The 15,921-nt window shown below is 37.8% G+C and overlaps 1 protein-coding gene across 4 annotated transcripts in view; it reads right to left on the minus strand.

Moving 5' to 3' along the window:
- Nucleotides 1-1,030: 1,030 nt before the first annotated feature.
- Nucleotides 1,031-15,921, minus strand: part of WWC3 (WWC family member 3) — a 145,083-nt gene continuing 130,192 nt past the window's right edge. For all 4 annotated transcript variants that reach the window (XM_075196457.1, XM_075196456.1, XM_075196459.1 and 1 more), the window contains exons 14-23: nt 14,956-15,042; nt 13,465-13,657; nt 11,019-11,186; nt 10,113-10,264; nt 8,072-8,234; nt 5,322-5,486; nt 4,142-4,234; nt 3,458-3,688; nt 2,623-2,750; nt 1,031-1,788 (exon numbers count right to left, since the gene is read on the minus strand). In XM_075196457.1, the coding sequence (XP_075052558.1) occupies nt 1,722-1,788; nt 2,623-2,750; nt 3,458-3,688; nt 4,142-4,234; nt 5,322-5,486; nt 8,072-8,234; nt 10,113-10,264; nt 11,019-11,186; nt 13,465-13,657; nt 14,956-15,042 (1,447 nt within the window). In that variant the 3' untranslated portion in view covers nt 1,031-1,721. The remainder of the gene's footprint in view (nt 1,789-2,622; nt 2,751-3,457; nt 3,689-4,141; nt 4,235-5,321; nt 5,487-8,071; nt 8,235-10,112; nt 10,265-11,018; nt 11,187-13,464; nt 13,658-14,955; nt 15,043-15,921) is intronic.

Consider the following 15,921-nt stretch of genomic DNA (forward strand, 5'->3'; position numbering starts at 1 on the left):
GGAGAGTTGGCAAGTATGACTTAACTTGCTATTTAAATAATAAAATATAATTAAATCTTCTATGTGGGATTGCTGGATTAAAACCTGTTCAATAAAAAAACTTTTATTAGCATATCTTCCTGACATTTAAATATGTACCAGATTGGGATCTCTAAAAAAGTTGAGCGCTTCTTTGGGTTTATTCTGCAGTAGCAATTTTGGACAGAAAGCTAATTAGTAAGTATTTGACTGTATAACTATCAACATTGGCCATGTAATTCAAATTAGACAACTTTCTGGCTATGCAGAAACACATTACATCAGAGGTTATTCAAAACTGACATTATGCTGATCTTATTGGCAACAGGTAATTCTACACCCTACCGCCGCCCCCCCTCCCCCCTCTTAAATTACATCCACACCCATACAAACAGGAGATGGAATATTGGATACAATATGGTGCTCTGACCAAATCTGTTTGACATTTTATAGAGCGTAAACTGCAGTCCTTTGGATATAAAAACAGCTCCATTTTCTCAGAATATATTTGATAAATTGTTTTCTGGACACTGCCATATTTCTTTTAAAGTGTGCACCAGATAAAAAGCCACTGTCTGTAATGAATAAGCTCTGTTAACAGTAATTTATGCTACCTCAGATTTATTTATTGTCACTGTTTACCAGTAATACATTGACAAAATAAACAATCAGAAAACAGTATTTATGTTATACGAGCCTAATTACTATGAGTATTTGAGCCCAGTACCAAAAATATATATGAGAGCGCCCAATAAGATTTTTTTCTTTTATTCTTTGTGTCTGGTTCTATTACTAACTAGTATTGCAAGTAAGTGAAAAAGCAGAATGTAGATGGCAAAGTGCTCTTTATGTCCCATAAGAGTCCGACTGAATAGGGTTTTTAAATGGATGTGTATGTTACTCCTGCTTTTATTTCTCTGTGCAGGAAAGTGCCACTATGCAACATCCAAGCAAAATAAACAGTGTACCAATTACATTAAAGAAAAAAAGAAACAACAATTTAAAGACAGCATAATATTTGAAAAATGCAATGCCATTTTAATCAGTATTAAAAACCTTGCAGTGATAATATTTCAATACAGAACGGAGATGGTGTGAAAGAATACGAGATACATTATGAAGAAAGGAGTAAAATGAAAAAGTAACAAAAAAAGCTACTAAAGGTGACAGTTGCAAATAGTATTTTCATTTCAGGTACCAGAAATAAAGCCAGTTCATTAGTTCAATTCAACTGTATTACAACACACTTGGAAGCATAAATTCAGTCTAAAACATCTTTAAAGCAGGTATTTTCCCTCAAGGAAAATAAGAACCTATAAATAAATTACAATACAGTGAATTACCCTGAACTCGCTTCATTTCCGATTTCCAGCCTTTTATTAAAAGTCACATAAAACAGCAACAAAACTGTACACATTTTTTTTCTGAACAGAGTAGTTGATCTATAAAATAGGTTGTCTTCAAAGATGTCAGTGTTACAGCAAGGAAAACCAAGCCTCGCTGCGGTCATATTATAAAATATATAATTATAGATATTTATGTATGCATATATGATTTTATTTTTTTAATGTTTTTTTTTTATATTTTTTAGAAAATAATGAATAGCTTTTAAAACATTTTTTAATATTAAACTTCACTGGTTTAATAACTTCATGGAGATAAGAACAAACAGGTCGATACTTCTTGTTTTTGATTGAAACACGTCATACGTCATCAGCTGGTAGAGGAGGTATGTTAATTCTTGGTCTTGTAAAAAATGCTATCTTCTCCCTGTCAATAAAAACACGTAACATGTAAGTTAACTAAAGTTTCCATATATGAAAAGAGTATATGTCACATTCCAAAAATATATGTTAAAAGTTACAGCTATTTCAAAATATGTGCTTTATCATGGGAAAAGGGTCAAGTAGTTTACAGCATCAGGACTTTCAAATTTGGTGATGTTAGTCAAATTATGAGTCCAGAGGACACACTGTCTGTAGGCCAGGTAGTCAATGCAAAATCCTCTGTCTGTATTTGGGGGTGGCTCACATGTAAGGAGAAGGTGGATGACAGAATTGGAGAGAATATACAGAGACAAAGGCTTGATAGGCATCATACTTATAAACCCTAAGTAGGGGACAGTGAAAGGCTGGTGGTGTAAGTGAGTAGGATGGGCAGTAGCTAAATAACATTATGCTGCATCTTCACAAAAAGAAAACATATGTTGGGTCCCAAGAAAAGCAAAACAATATGTTTAAGGTACTGAAAGCACTGTTTCATAAAACAATGAACTGTGTAAATCACCCTATAGCATGAAATAAAAGCACCTATTGCTATTATGTTTTAAGGCTAGCATTAGATTCCTACAAGACTACAAGAGACATTTTACTGCAAAGGTGATGTTGGCACCCATATTGTGTCTGTACTGCTATGCCATCTGGAGGTAGCTGATGATGTTAACTCTATAGTAGAATTCCATTGTTTACATACTGGAGCCTGAAGATGGCAGTAACAGCCCAGCACCAGTCTAGTGGGGAAGCAGGAGAGCACTGACGGCACAGGACATGATCTACATTGGGTAGGTGTTAAGGGGACATTTCTCTGCACCATAGTAGGTCTCACCTGAAGGTCTGCACCTGTAATGGTTCCTTCTGGTTTTGACCACGCAGCTGGAAGACTTCTTTGGATGCTTTCTTCAGCATTTTTTCAGCTGCTTGTTCTTGGTGCTGCTCAAGTTTGGTCTGCCTTGTCTGAAAATTACACACACAAAAACAAAACTACAATAAGAAATAATAATCCTGATGGCTCAGTAGTTTAAAGCACTTAATATAAAACAATGGCAGCAAAAAATCTGCTGGTGATTTTTCCAATTGCTAGTTTCTGCTTTTTCAGACATTTAATAATATTTCTCATGTATTATTCCACAAAAAGAGGGTTTTTTCAGGTATAAAGCTGCCAGATCCTTGAATATAATTTTATGGACAAGCATGGATTACAGATGAAGAACCTGGATGTTGCTGAGTATTACAAGGGTGGGTGTTTTTTTATTTATTTCAAGTAAAGTTATTTTTCAAATGAGGTGTGTGTTTTATTTACATTTTGTCTTGGTGCACTACAGGTCACAGCGGTCAGCCTTACAAAAGGCCAGCAAATGAATGTTCATTTTGCTGGGTTGTCACACTTTCATCCTGACTTATCTTAACAAAGCAAGACAACTACACAAAATGTTCATTGGTCTGGAGGTCTTTTCTAGAGGTGCCAGTTTACGGTTTGCATTGTTTGTTTTTACTATTAAGTTTTGGCTAAAGCACCAATTCCTGTTATACTGTTTTCAGAGCAAACAAAACTTCACAGCACAAACATTACCAGAACCAGCTGAATTCAATCCAGAAACATAATATATCTTTTAAACGTAAGTTGATCCAAACTTTTGAAAAGCCATGTAGAAGCGGTCTACCTGTCTTCCTGCCTCTATAAGCAAACAACGGAATCGTTCATCGCGCAGCACCCACTGTGGAAGTTCACCCTGACCTCGAAGCTGCACTTCCTCCAGACGTTGCTTGAGCTCTTTAAGAGAATTAATCTCCTCATTTAACTGCTGTTGCTTTGTTCTGGAAGCCTGGAGATCCAGCTCCAGGTCAAGTGATGTCCTTGCCATGATCTCTGCCATGGAAGACTGGCAGGCCTGCTGTAAGATAGAAACAGAACAAAGTAATCCCCATGTTTGGGATGTAGGAGAAGAGGTGAGACATCACGGAGTAGAGTGTATGTAGCTTGTATGTTGTTCTTCCAATAACTACACAGCCCATGCTCCCCTTCAGATGGAGACCATTTTCTATTAGTCCTACTGTCAGCACAGAAAGGACCAGGACATAGGAAGAAGTTACATTTTTTAAAGGAAAAAAACCCAAATGCATAAATTATATATTTCTACTGTAATGTTGGCTTTGTTTATATTACAGTTAAAAATGCATTTAAATATTAGCTGAAACAGAAAATATGTATGTAGCACAGCATGTTTGTGTTTGCATTGTATCTAAAATGTGTTTAATGCAAAAAAACTGATGGATTTTTGTAAAGTGGTCCACATGGCAAAAAATGATAACAGTCTACTAAGATTGCACTGGAAGTATTGTCATACCTGCTTATAGCGTAGCGTTCGCCTTTCCAGTGTATTTCGGATGAAAGGTGATTTTCTTGGTAATGTAGAACTATCACTATCACTTCGATATAGCTGAATAGGAAGAGACATCACAATATCACATGCTTCATGTTACTGACTGTGACCACAGTCATTGATAAATGTCAACAATTGGCAGCCAATAAAACCAAACACAGCTTGATTAATAGGGAATCATTTCTGTTGGAGACATTTTACCTTAGAAGGCTCTCTGCTGATTAAAATGTAAGTAACACCAATAGCGTTGGTTTTCTATTACTAAACATCTTTATTGATAGCTATTACAGCACCGACAACTGCAGGTCATAAGAAGGTACTGCAACCTTCTAGTATATTAAAAGAGGCTGATGAAAACAAAATGTTAAAATATAAATTATATTTCCTCTTTACACAAAAATATAACAAACTACTGAATGTGTATGGGGGTATATATCTCATATGTAGCTCATATTTTGTTAGTATTATTTCCTGCATTTAAACTTAGGTCTTGTTGTCTCTGTAAGCCAGAATCAGTGTAACTCTGACAAGGTGAAATTTCAGCCTGTGCTATGTAAGTTCTAATTCAAGGGTTTAACGATCAATAAAGGCAGTCTCAGTGATACAATCCAGGGGAAAATATGTGTCCCCACACGGTGGGGCACATTTAAAGATTTGCTTTGGGGTCCAGTATTTCTAATTCCATCCTAGTATTACTGCTTTACAACTGCCCAGTGTATGGCCAAAGGCCTATCAACAGTTTATGAGGCTGCCCATTGGAAGACTGCTCAAAAGAAACCCATATGCTGTAGAGGATTTTAAACATTCCTTTGACGCAAGATGACTTCACTCAGTATCCATTCAAAGGGACAGAGCTGAGAGGGGGATTTATCTGTGGATGCCACGACTGCTGAAGCGTGGAGGTACTGGTATCAATACTCCTGATGCCTACAAGATCTGCTCCAGTTGTGCTCCTTCTGGAAAGTGGTATAAACATATCCTGACACAACTAATTGAACCATTAAATTAGGTGGCTTCTTTCTGTCCATTCTCCAATGCTGCATTAATGGACAGTTTTGGGGCAGCTGAGATACTGATAATAAAATTGTATTATGTCTAAATATTCTCACATTTAACTGTATTGTGCCTGGTATGTTATACTTACTCTGCAAACATACTGACTCCTTGCTCCTGGAGAAAATGTCTGGGAACGGACAATCGTGCTGCTGCGGACAAAGGGAGACCCGCGAGACCGGCGACAGGCTCTCTCTTTTTTCAGAACAGTGACCTCCTCTGGAAACACATCTTCTGTATTGGTCTCTTTATCTACCTGCAAATCATATCCAAATAACAATGCCATTGTGAGCAGAACTGCAGGTTACATTGAAAGTGTCCCGTCTCCATAAAAAAAAATCTATTCTGGTAGCCATTTGTACAGAAATTATTTTTCATTATCTCTCTGAATACAGTGCTGAGGTAATGAGTGGTATTACATAAACACTAGTGGGTAGAGACAGATCAGGCAGCAATTGCAGTAGTTTAAATATATAAAATAGCTCCCTATCACAATAAAAGGTATTTACAGAAGTTCTTTCCTATTGCTACCATCACACTTGCCGACTTTTATCTCCTCCCCTCCGAGAACTGCAGTGAGAAGGGGGCTGGGGCGCTGCAAATTGCTTCACTATGCTCCATCCCTATTACACGTTTCACTAGTTGCGTTATGGAGGCTCCCATCCCATACAGTCCACTAGGAAGTGGGCCATATGTGGGAGAATGGGCTGTTCCCTTGGGAATTCTGGGAGACCTACCCGGAATTCAGGCGTCTCCCGGACATTCGGGGAGAGTGGCCATGTATGATTAACATTCTTATTTGGTGTTTCTGTTTATAATTTTAAATAATGTTTAATATCCACTATTGAAATATATACAATGTGTGTTTTACAAAAATATTTTTATTTTTATTCTAATTTTATTGAGATCTATTTTTATCTTTACATTTTTATTTTTATTTTATTTGTTTCTTAGAAAAGCTAGTGTATACATAGTATACGTTCCACCGTAACTTTGTGGTTGTCAGTATGTGATACATGTATTTTACACAGCTGTTTGACATTTTTTATTAAAAACCTATTAGGTACTTCTGCGCAACTCTCCTTTTTCCCTTTTTTACAAAAATATGTCTGATCTGAACAGATGCAAAGTTCAGCAATATTTAAAGTGTACTTATTGCCTTCATGCAGTGCGTCAGTGATGTCACTCTAGTGGATCGATAGTCTGCAATCTCATGAATATTTCCCAATTGTAAAGTGATACGGATTATGCTGACGCTATATAAATAAATGATGATGATGATGTTGTTCAGTTTACAGAATAACTGCCTACATTGTGTGCAATCAACCAGTGTTATTTATATACAATGAGCTGGTAAGTAGTATATGTGCTAAGGTTGAAAGTATATATAATTAATAGTTGCATATAAAGATGCAAAGTTTTGCGCAAGTCGCATTTTGTGGCTGTTGTGTAAAGGTGCGCAGTCCCAGTGAAACAATATTCTAGTCAGACTTTTTTCTTGCACTAGGATTTGTTAATTCACACTTATCGAAAGGAACAAAGCTGGGACATTGATGGTCAATTCATTCTGCTGTGTGGTGTGGTTGGGGATAGACTAACAACAATTTAAACATGAAAAAAGTTTGTGGCCAAATACAGTTTTGAAAATGTTGGTCATCTCTTATTGCAGAGATAGGATAGGGATAATTGTTTGCAAAATAGACCCTTAAGGGGGATTCAAATAACTGCCATGTCATGTAATCCTGTGCGCACTTCTGGGTAATATGGCAGAGGACTCTCCGCTCATTTTTGCTCGCACCTTTATCGCAGCAGAGTCTCTTCGCATGAGGCACTAGTGGCACTTTGCTTAGAATTGAATGTGCCCCTTTTGGACATATAAACCATAAACAATATAACAAAGTGGAGTTATCCTTCATTGTTGAACCTTTCAGTGTGTTTCCCTCAGTAGCTTGGCTTGCATTAGCTGACGTGGACAGAGTGAGCGTTAAGTTGAAAAGGCCTTATACTCAGGAGGTTCAGCCATTCTTTATCTCCAAGATTCATATTAGTGCAAGCCCTCCAAATTACCCATCTGATGGCACTCTACTGTGATTGACACGTGAACAACCAAGCACTTTGGATATCGGTAATAGCAGCTTTAACCCTATCTCATTAAGTAGGATACAGGGAGTAGAAAATGAACCAGCAGTCACCTTATAAACCATGTTGCAATATAGGAGTGCTATTACACAGAGGATATTAATTCAGTTTATTAAAAAAACATCTCTAAGTTATGAAGAGTTAAACAATTACGTGAGATGCATAGGTATTTTTAACTTAGGGTGTGAATGTTTGTTTGACACCACATAGAATACTATTAAAGCAGAATACTGGCATTAAAAGAATTGTGCTGAGATCACTGTTGAAGTAAATGAGTTCTTTAATAAGGGGCCCTAAAGTGTATCCTCATAAAATGATTTGATTTTACAGCAGACATTGGATCTCTGTCATTACTTTCAGTTTTGAACCCAGGTATTTATGGGAATTGTGGAAGTGTGTGGTTGTAAAGTGATAGACAGAAGGACTTTGAAGTGTTTCCCTGGGACAGTTCCAAAAATAAGGATGTGAATGTGCACCTATGTATATGCATTTGAGCAAAATGGAATGCACTGTGGGCGTAGTTTTTAATAAATAAAGCCCAATATACAAAAATCAGGTATCAAGACAATTATACCATTATTATTTTTTATGTTATTGTAGTCTCTCTAGAACAATGAGTAGCCACAGGAAGACTTTCAGGCAACAATACTTGGGAAAAATATTCAAATAAACATCTCCATTTTGTATAAATATAATTTTTACCTTCAATGGTTTACTGTGAGTCTTTGTTGAATCATACAGGATAGCCTGCCCTGCACACATAGGCCCATGCACAGCGTTGCCATATATAGTCTCTGAATAATGAGGACTCATTGGTGTGCTGTTACTGTGACAACCACTGTCAACAGAGTCTGCTTGCCAGCTCCTATTCCAAGCAATAGACACAAATGAACATTTTAATAAATACACTGCACGATTACTGTGGAGGGAGTAAATTATGTCACATACTTTCACACATATATATGCAGGGGCGCAACACTATATCGCCAGGCCTATAGCGGAATTTGGGGTGAAGTGGGCCAGTGATGCTGGTCTATCCTCATGTGGCCTCTCGCTCTGCTCTTCTAAGCATACATGGGAGCCGGTGAATGCGCTGTGAAGCCTGTTTGAGTGTCACTGTGCATTGCTCTTTTAATAACAGGCCAGGTCATCACTTCAGTATAAATCAGTGATACTTATTCCTTATTACTATTATAATGATGTCCTCGCTAGTCTAAGGATTAAGTATTTTAGAAGTCAGCACTGTATTTTGTGCCCTGTACAAAAGTACTCCCACTGTGACTTAGGATCAATAAAATATGGTTCCTATACTTCAATTTCAACAAGATTTAGATCAGGCCTGTCCAACCTGCGGCCCTCCAGGTGTTGTGAAACTACAAGCCCCAGCATGCTTTGCCAGTAGACAACCTGTTGATAGCTGGAAAGGCATGCTGGGACTTGTAGTTTCACAACATCTGGAGGGCCGCAGGTTGGACAGGCCTGATTTAGATCCCATTTAATATTCCTAATATGTAACTGTTAAAAAAAGGAGGAATAGAGTAAATGTAGCTGTAATTTTATGACATTATTACAAACATTAGTAACTAGCTAAATGATAGCTAACAGACTAGAAGCAATTCACATCTTGCAATGGGGAAGCAGTCATATGACATTCAACGAGCAAACATCATTCTTAGTTTTTTCAGATATGAACCATTTAAGTAAATACATTGTTTCAGGTCAAACTGACATCTCATTGCAGCTTTTTAAAAAGTAAAATGTTACTTCCCCATTCCACTGCAGAAAGCTTGAGCTCCTCCTTCATCTGTAAGACAGTGTCCTTATGGGACTTCCTGCAGTACAAATAGCTGAGAATGAAGTCACCTGAGTTACTGTGACATGTCTGGCCCTGCCCCTGTATGGATTCACCAATCCACACTGTACATTTCTGTACAGCAAATTCTACCTGGTTAGTTAGATAAGAATCATGGTGGATAGATTTCTTTGAGCGTAAGCACAAGCCTTTGATTTATGTTAATTTCAAGCAGTGGCTTTACTTGCTCTTAAACGCATATTACAGACATGGATAAAGTAGGGTCATACACACAGATGCTGAAAACAATACTAGTTAAAGTACTGACAAAATTGTGTCCTTACTTTTAACAAAGTGTGTGCTGTACACAGTGTGTTAGTTGGCATGTCTCCAAGCTTTCCTGCAGCATAGTGTACTATGTGTACATAGTGTGCTATGCACTTATCGAGCTTTCTCATGGTAAACAATTATTTTATTGCCTAATGTTAACGTTTCTGAACACTGCAGGCAACATTCAATTTAACATGAAGCAAAGAGAAGCAAATGATTGTCAGAAAGTGTGTTTGTGGGGTATATTCACTTACATTGTTTTTGGACTAGGAGCATCACAGTGTGTATAATTGGCTCTGAGAAGTGCGTTACATGCTTTAAAATGATGCTGGTGCTTAAGACAAATAATATTTTATAGTTAACCTTGTATTTTTAAGTGTGTTTAAGATTATATCCTGAGCTTCTAGACATAAAGGTGACTCTGTGGCATATGTATTCACAATGGCAGTGACAATGTCTGTGAATTGCTCCTATACTATTACCTAATACCATTACAGGAATCTAAACCAAAGATTGCCCTTCATTTATACACCTTATGTTTTGAACATTAAAAAAAGGCCAAAAAAGAATATAAATCCTGGAGTGTTCTTCTTTGACAGCACTACCGATGTGAAGATGTACCTCTCTGAGGTTGCCTCAACTTGGTCCTCTTTACGTTCCATCTCTAGAATCTCTTCCTCTGTGTATTCCAGCTTTACCCTCTCCTCCTCCAGTTCACGCTCCACTGCTTTTAGCTGAGCTGTTGTCCGAGCTAATAAAACTGACACAGCATCCTAAATGAAGTGGCAAACCAGAAACCAGAAGTCAAAAGCAATTCTAAGCAATAACATCCTGTAAAACAGTGCTAAACTGAAATGAGACAGTCATTGCTAGATGTAAACCCCTATACCTGGGAGGTGAGTGCATCTGATTTTAACTGCATTTTAATGGTGTTTAAGGCATGTAGGTCAGAGTAGGACCTGCATATAATGAGGTGCCCTTGACTGTGATGCAGGCTTAAATGTTTTGATCAAAATATGAACTAATACCTCATGTTTTCATTTTGCTAGATAGACACAGATATGCAGTGTTAAGAATAAGCGCTGACAACTGTCTTTTTGTTTTGTATAATATGTGAAGCATTTTCCCGGTAAATGCTGTCAGACTGTGAGACAATCTGAGTATGCATGGGCATAGAACAGACAGATTTTGGGGCCTATTCAATTTTCTGTAAGGTTCTCTAGTAGTAGTGTTTATACAGGTGAAAACGGCAATCAAGGTAAAGAAAACTTTGCTCATTTTTGCTGGCACTTTTATCAGGTGCGAACAAAAAATGAGCAAACATCATTACAGAAACATCATGCAGAAAATCCAACACATGATGCTAACACGGCACCTCACGGCTAATTGAATTGGCCCCTATGTGTTTTACATAGAAAGGGCCCTCGTTGTAAGGGGCACCAGCATTACTGATGGCATTTCTTACTCTACCTGCCAATACAGTGGAAGATGTTTAGAATTCATAATAGGCAACAGTTTTGCACTCACTGTTTTTGTTTGGTTAGCAATTTTAGATGTTTGTGTGCAGTCTGCACTGTAAGAGCTGCTTTCATTAACTCGTTGTGGTTCAGCACTGCTGTACATTTGGACAGGATACCACTGAAGATGCATCTCGTGTGCACCTTCATAGTCAGCCAAGCTGATCTGAGCAATCCCCTGTGAGGACAAAGAAACTCAGTGTTAGTGTTCAGACCTTTCAGTAATGTACCTGATATAGGACAAAATGATGAAAGCACAGCATGCCAGTGACACCATGAGACATGTCACTGTGTGTATCTCTATGAACATGCACAGGGCAATTCTGTTAACTAGGAAGCTGCAAACCAATGCTCATAGAGATACAGGATATGTGATATATGATGATGTCCATAACAAGCATATATTAGAAAATACCTGCTGCCAAAAAAGGGATGTGAAGACTAGCATTCCGGACACTCGTTATTCAGTATCAGTCATACATACTTTTTGATATATTCTAATGTTTCATGAATTGCTCAAACAACTACCCATGGCTTCAGACAATTTTACATGGGTCACTTACCGTTGGATGGCAGACTGCAAATATGACCATCTTAATTCCATTGTGCCCGCTTTGCAAATTTTAAGATCACTCCCCCAACATGAATAAACTTGCCCATGTTCCTCAATGGTTTTGTCCTCTAATTGTGCCTCTTGTCCAGCAGTTTCCCTATACATGAATTACTGAGGTGCAAAGTCAGATCAAAGCATCTACTATTAGGTTGTCTTGGTTCACTCACTATTAATATATTGGACTTTCATCATTTCTGTATTGGATCTGCATTATGGTATTAAGTGCTTTACAAAAAGTAAAGGGACAATTGGTTTTCTTTATTCCAAATGTCCTATTTGTGGGTTTGTTACATTAACGGTTCAGTCACACCATGTCAGTCACATTTATCTTGTGCTTCCAGGGCTATGGCACCTCCAAGCTGCTGATAAACACACCCTACGTTTATGCCACTGTGCACAGAAGGGAATGCCTTCAAGCTTACCCTATCTAAACTATGGAGCTTATATTGGTAGTTTTATGATGGTGTCAGAACTATTACACTTGTAGAAGAAGCAATGAAATTTCCCAAAACATTGGCCACCAGCAATGCATTTTTAGATGCTGTGACTGCCAGGCCAACGTGGGCTTTTCCATTCCACATTTTTACACTGGCTCAAACTGAACATTTAGGGCCTGATTCATTAAGGATCTTAACTTAAGAAACTTCTTATTTCAGTCTCCTGGACAAATATCAACTTTAAATTTCAGTGTACAAATAAGCTATCAAATATTTGTGTGCTACATGAAAAAACAGTCAGTATTTAACTTATGTGCAAAACAGAATACTAATTTGCTACTTATAGAAAACCTTTTTAGCTCCTTACCCAAATTCACCACTGCTTGGCAGCAAGATCTGGGAGAGCAGGTCCGTGAAGCAGACTGGTTAGCCATTTTTGAGACCACACATGCTTGTTCTGCTAGTGTCTCTATAATAGAAACTAATTACAAGGTTCTAACAAGATGGTATAGGTGCCCAGCCCAACTAGCAAACTTTTGCCAGGGTGTTTCTGACTCCTGTTGGAGATGCCAGAATGCCCAGGGCACTACTATGCATATCTGGTGGGATTGTGAGATACTCAGACCTTTCTGGTCCAAGGTCATGGAGGTCTCTGCTGAAATATTAGGAGATGATGTTCCTGATCGTCCCGCCTTCTGGCTTCTCAACAAGATCGACGTTCCAATTTCCAGGTTTAAAAAAAACATTTTACGTTATCTGATTTCGGCTGCGAAAGCAGTGATTCCAACCCATTGGAGATCTCCTAACCCCCCAACCATCCGGGAGTGGTTCCAGAAATTGGAGTTTTATAGAGTTATGGATGAGCTTTTACTTTTATCTGCTGATAAAGTTACTGAATATTACTCCATTTGGAGCCCATGGCTCGAATTCCAGGACTCCGATAAATTTAATCATTTAAACAAACCAGTTCTCTCACCTACTCTCCTTGCTAGGACTTGAATTGTTTATTTACATAATCTGTACTAGGAAACATTGCCCCCACCCCCCCCCTTACCTATCCCCGTCTCTGTCTTTTCCTTTTTCTCTCTTTCTTCTTCTTCTATTATAACATTTATTTGAATGTGTTATTATGACATTTTGTATTAATGAGGTGGTTTTGTTACCCACTTATCTTTTCTTGTGAATCTCTGTTGAAACTGCCTTAAAAACTTAAATAAAGATAAATATTATAAAAAAAAGAATACTAATTTGCACCCCTTGCATTGTAACATGGTTTTGTCCAGGAGACTGAAATAAGAAGAAGTTTCTTAAGTTAAGATCTTTAATGAATCAGGCCCTTAGTCCATTAACTGCCTCTGTGGATGTCACTGTGGCTTTTGAGTGAGAAGTATACAATAGTCACTCACCAGTAGTTCTTCCTGCTGCTCGGGGCACACAGAACATATGTACAGCTGCAGTGAGCTCAGCTTCAAGACACTGGATTGCATGGGAATTTGAAAAATTTCATTAAACATCAGTGGCATTTGGAACTCCAGAGCTTTTGAACAGTAAGTGTTCGGTGTGGTTGAGTCAAGGGAAGGCAAGTAGACTCTGATATGTCTGAAAAATAAATAAATATTATATTGTTACTTTACTAGAACTCTGCCAGCACTTTAAATGTGTAGTGGCATAATTTCAGTATAAGGAAATCTGGTAAGAAATCTGTGTGTATTATAATAAATAATAGCCACTGTAGAACAGTGTTACTCAATACTTTTAGATCAGGACCCAAAAATCACAGGTCAAATTACCTGGGACCTTACGCATGTGGAAATTATCAATCCACAGTGTTACCTTTATTCTTGCTATATTTCTTTCAAACATTTTGATTGTGTTGGATTTGTAATAGCAATAATGGTCATATACTCAACATGATCAGGATATCATACACTGTTTACATAAAAATGTCCCATATATTACGCCTGAAGCATCACCCATTATAGGTACCAGCAGAGAGGCCCCATAGATTGTAAGCTTGTGAGCAGGACCCTCTTACCTCTCTGTATGTATGTATTACCCAGTATTGTATTATTACTGTTTGTTCCCAATTGTAAAGCGCTACGGAATCTGCTGGCACTATATAAATAAATGTTGATGATGATGTTAGGTACTAGCAGAGAGGTCGGTATCTCCCAAGCTATGGTATTCCCTGAGGTTCTACTGTTTGGTGGGACAGAAATTTAGGATTAAATATTAGCTTCTCTTGGAGGTTCACAACAAAAACAAATAGCCCACTAGGGGTTAAATGGCGCACACTGGAGAGCCTCGCAGGATGACTCTAAATATTAATAAAAAGCTCTATTGGAGGTTCCAATTAATTTTAAACAGGGAAGATAAGCACTTCCATTCTGAACCTCCCCAAATATTCAGTGTTGTGCATATTTGAGTAACAGGCATTTTGAAACCAACTCAGATTTTATGCAATCATCAGAATACTTGACAATATTCATTAATTAGACTTCACAAGTTTTCCAGCAATAAACAATACAACAAAAGAAAATCAAGCGATCTGTATGATAAAGTGGTTTGAATGAGCAAATCACACAACATCTCTAAATATACTGATCAAGAGAATGTGCCTCCTCTATAGTGGTGAAAAGCAGATTATTAACATCAATCTAAACATCTGAAATCATCATAATCATCATCAACATTTATTTATATAGCGCCAGCAGATTCCGTAGCGCTTTTCAATTTGGAACAAACAGTAATAAAACAATACTGGGTAATACATACAGACATACAGGGTCTTGCTGGCTAGCTTACAATCTTTGATCTTGTACAATTAGGCTAAATTTTCCAACACCACAACTTTGACACATGCCGTAATACAACAATAAACAACATTCTATACTTACATCTTGTATCCTTGCTTTACAGGGAGGCCATTGAAATTTTTAAGCTGCAAAACATGTACGAAAAGACATTCGCTTCCACTATCATACCTAAAATATAAGATAAATGGTCTTGCTTAAATTTCCTGAATTTTATAAAGCACAAAAACAAATTAAATGTATTATTACAGATTAGATAAATGACTAAAAAGGAGTGATATTTGGGGAGTGGGAGTGGCACATTTGTTTCTGTGCAAAAGACTTTCAAAAACCAATTGTGACATCCCACATCAGCTTCTGGACTGACTTACACAACATATTTGTTTTTAAATAGTTACATAAGGGTCAAGGAACAGTACATTGTGATGAAAAGAGGAAACTTAAAATAAATGAGGGTTGGGGTCCAAATGTAATAATGACGCTATTTCAATAAACTAGGCACTAAATAATATAATAGACAAATGTTCTGTAACAATCTTTGACACAAACGGTAGCAGAGGCATGAATATCTCTTTTCTTCTGGACAGACATGCAGGGACATATAGTTTTTTTCGATCTCTTTACGCTGACTCCGCATACCTGTAAATGGCGTTTGGATTACTTGCTCTTACAAAACAAAGATCACTCAGCTACCATTCAGGAAGCAATTTCAAAATACTTTGCCTTGAACGATTCGGATGGCGTTGGGTGTCGCCTGGGAGGTCCATAAACCAACAGTCAGGGGTAATCTCATCAGCATTGTGCCAGAGGATGCCGGTGGTCAGTGCAGGAGGTCTCTTCCCTTGCGACTCAGTTGACCACCCTCCTCTCACAACATGAGCTGAGCTCCTCTCCGGACCTCCTCACTCTATTAAAGGGCAGTTAAACACTCTACTTTGTGAAGCAGCTGTCAGTCTAAAGACATTTCAACAAAGTTTTTATGACAAGTCTGACAAGACTGATTCCATACTGGCCAGCAAGCTCCTACAGAAAAGAGTGCTTAAGCCTGGT

Source organism: Mixophyes fleayi, chromosome 2 (genome assembly GCF_038048845.1).
Source record: "Mixophyes fleayi isolate aMixFle1 chromosome 2, aMixFle1.hap1, whole genome shotgun sequence".
NCBI lineage: Eukaryota > Metazoa > Chordata > Amphibia > Anura > Limnodynastidae > Mixophyes > Mixophyes fleayi.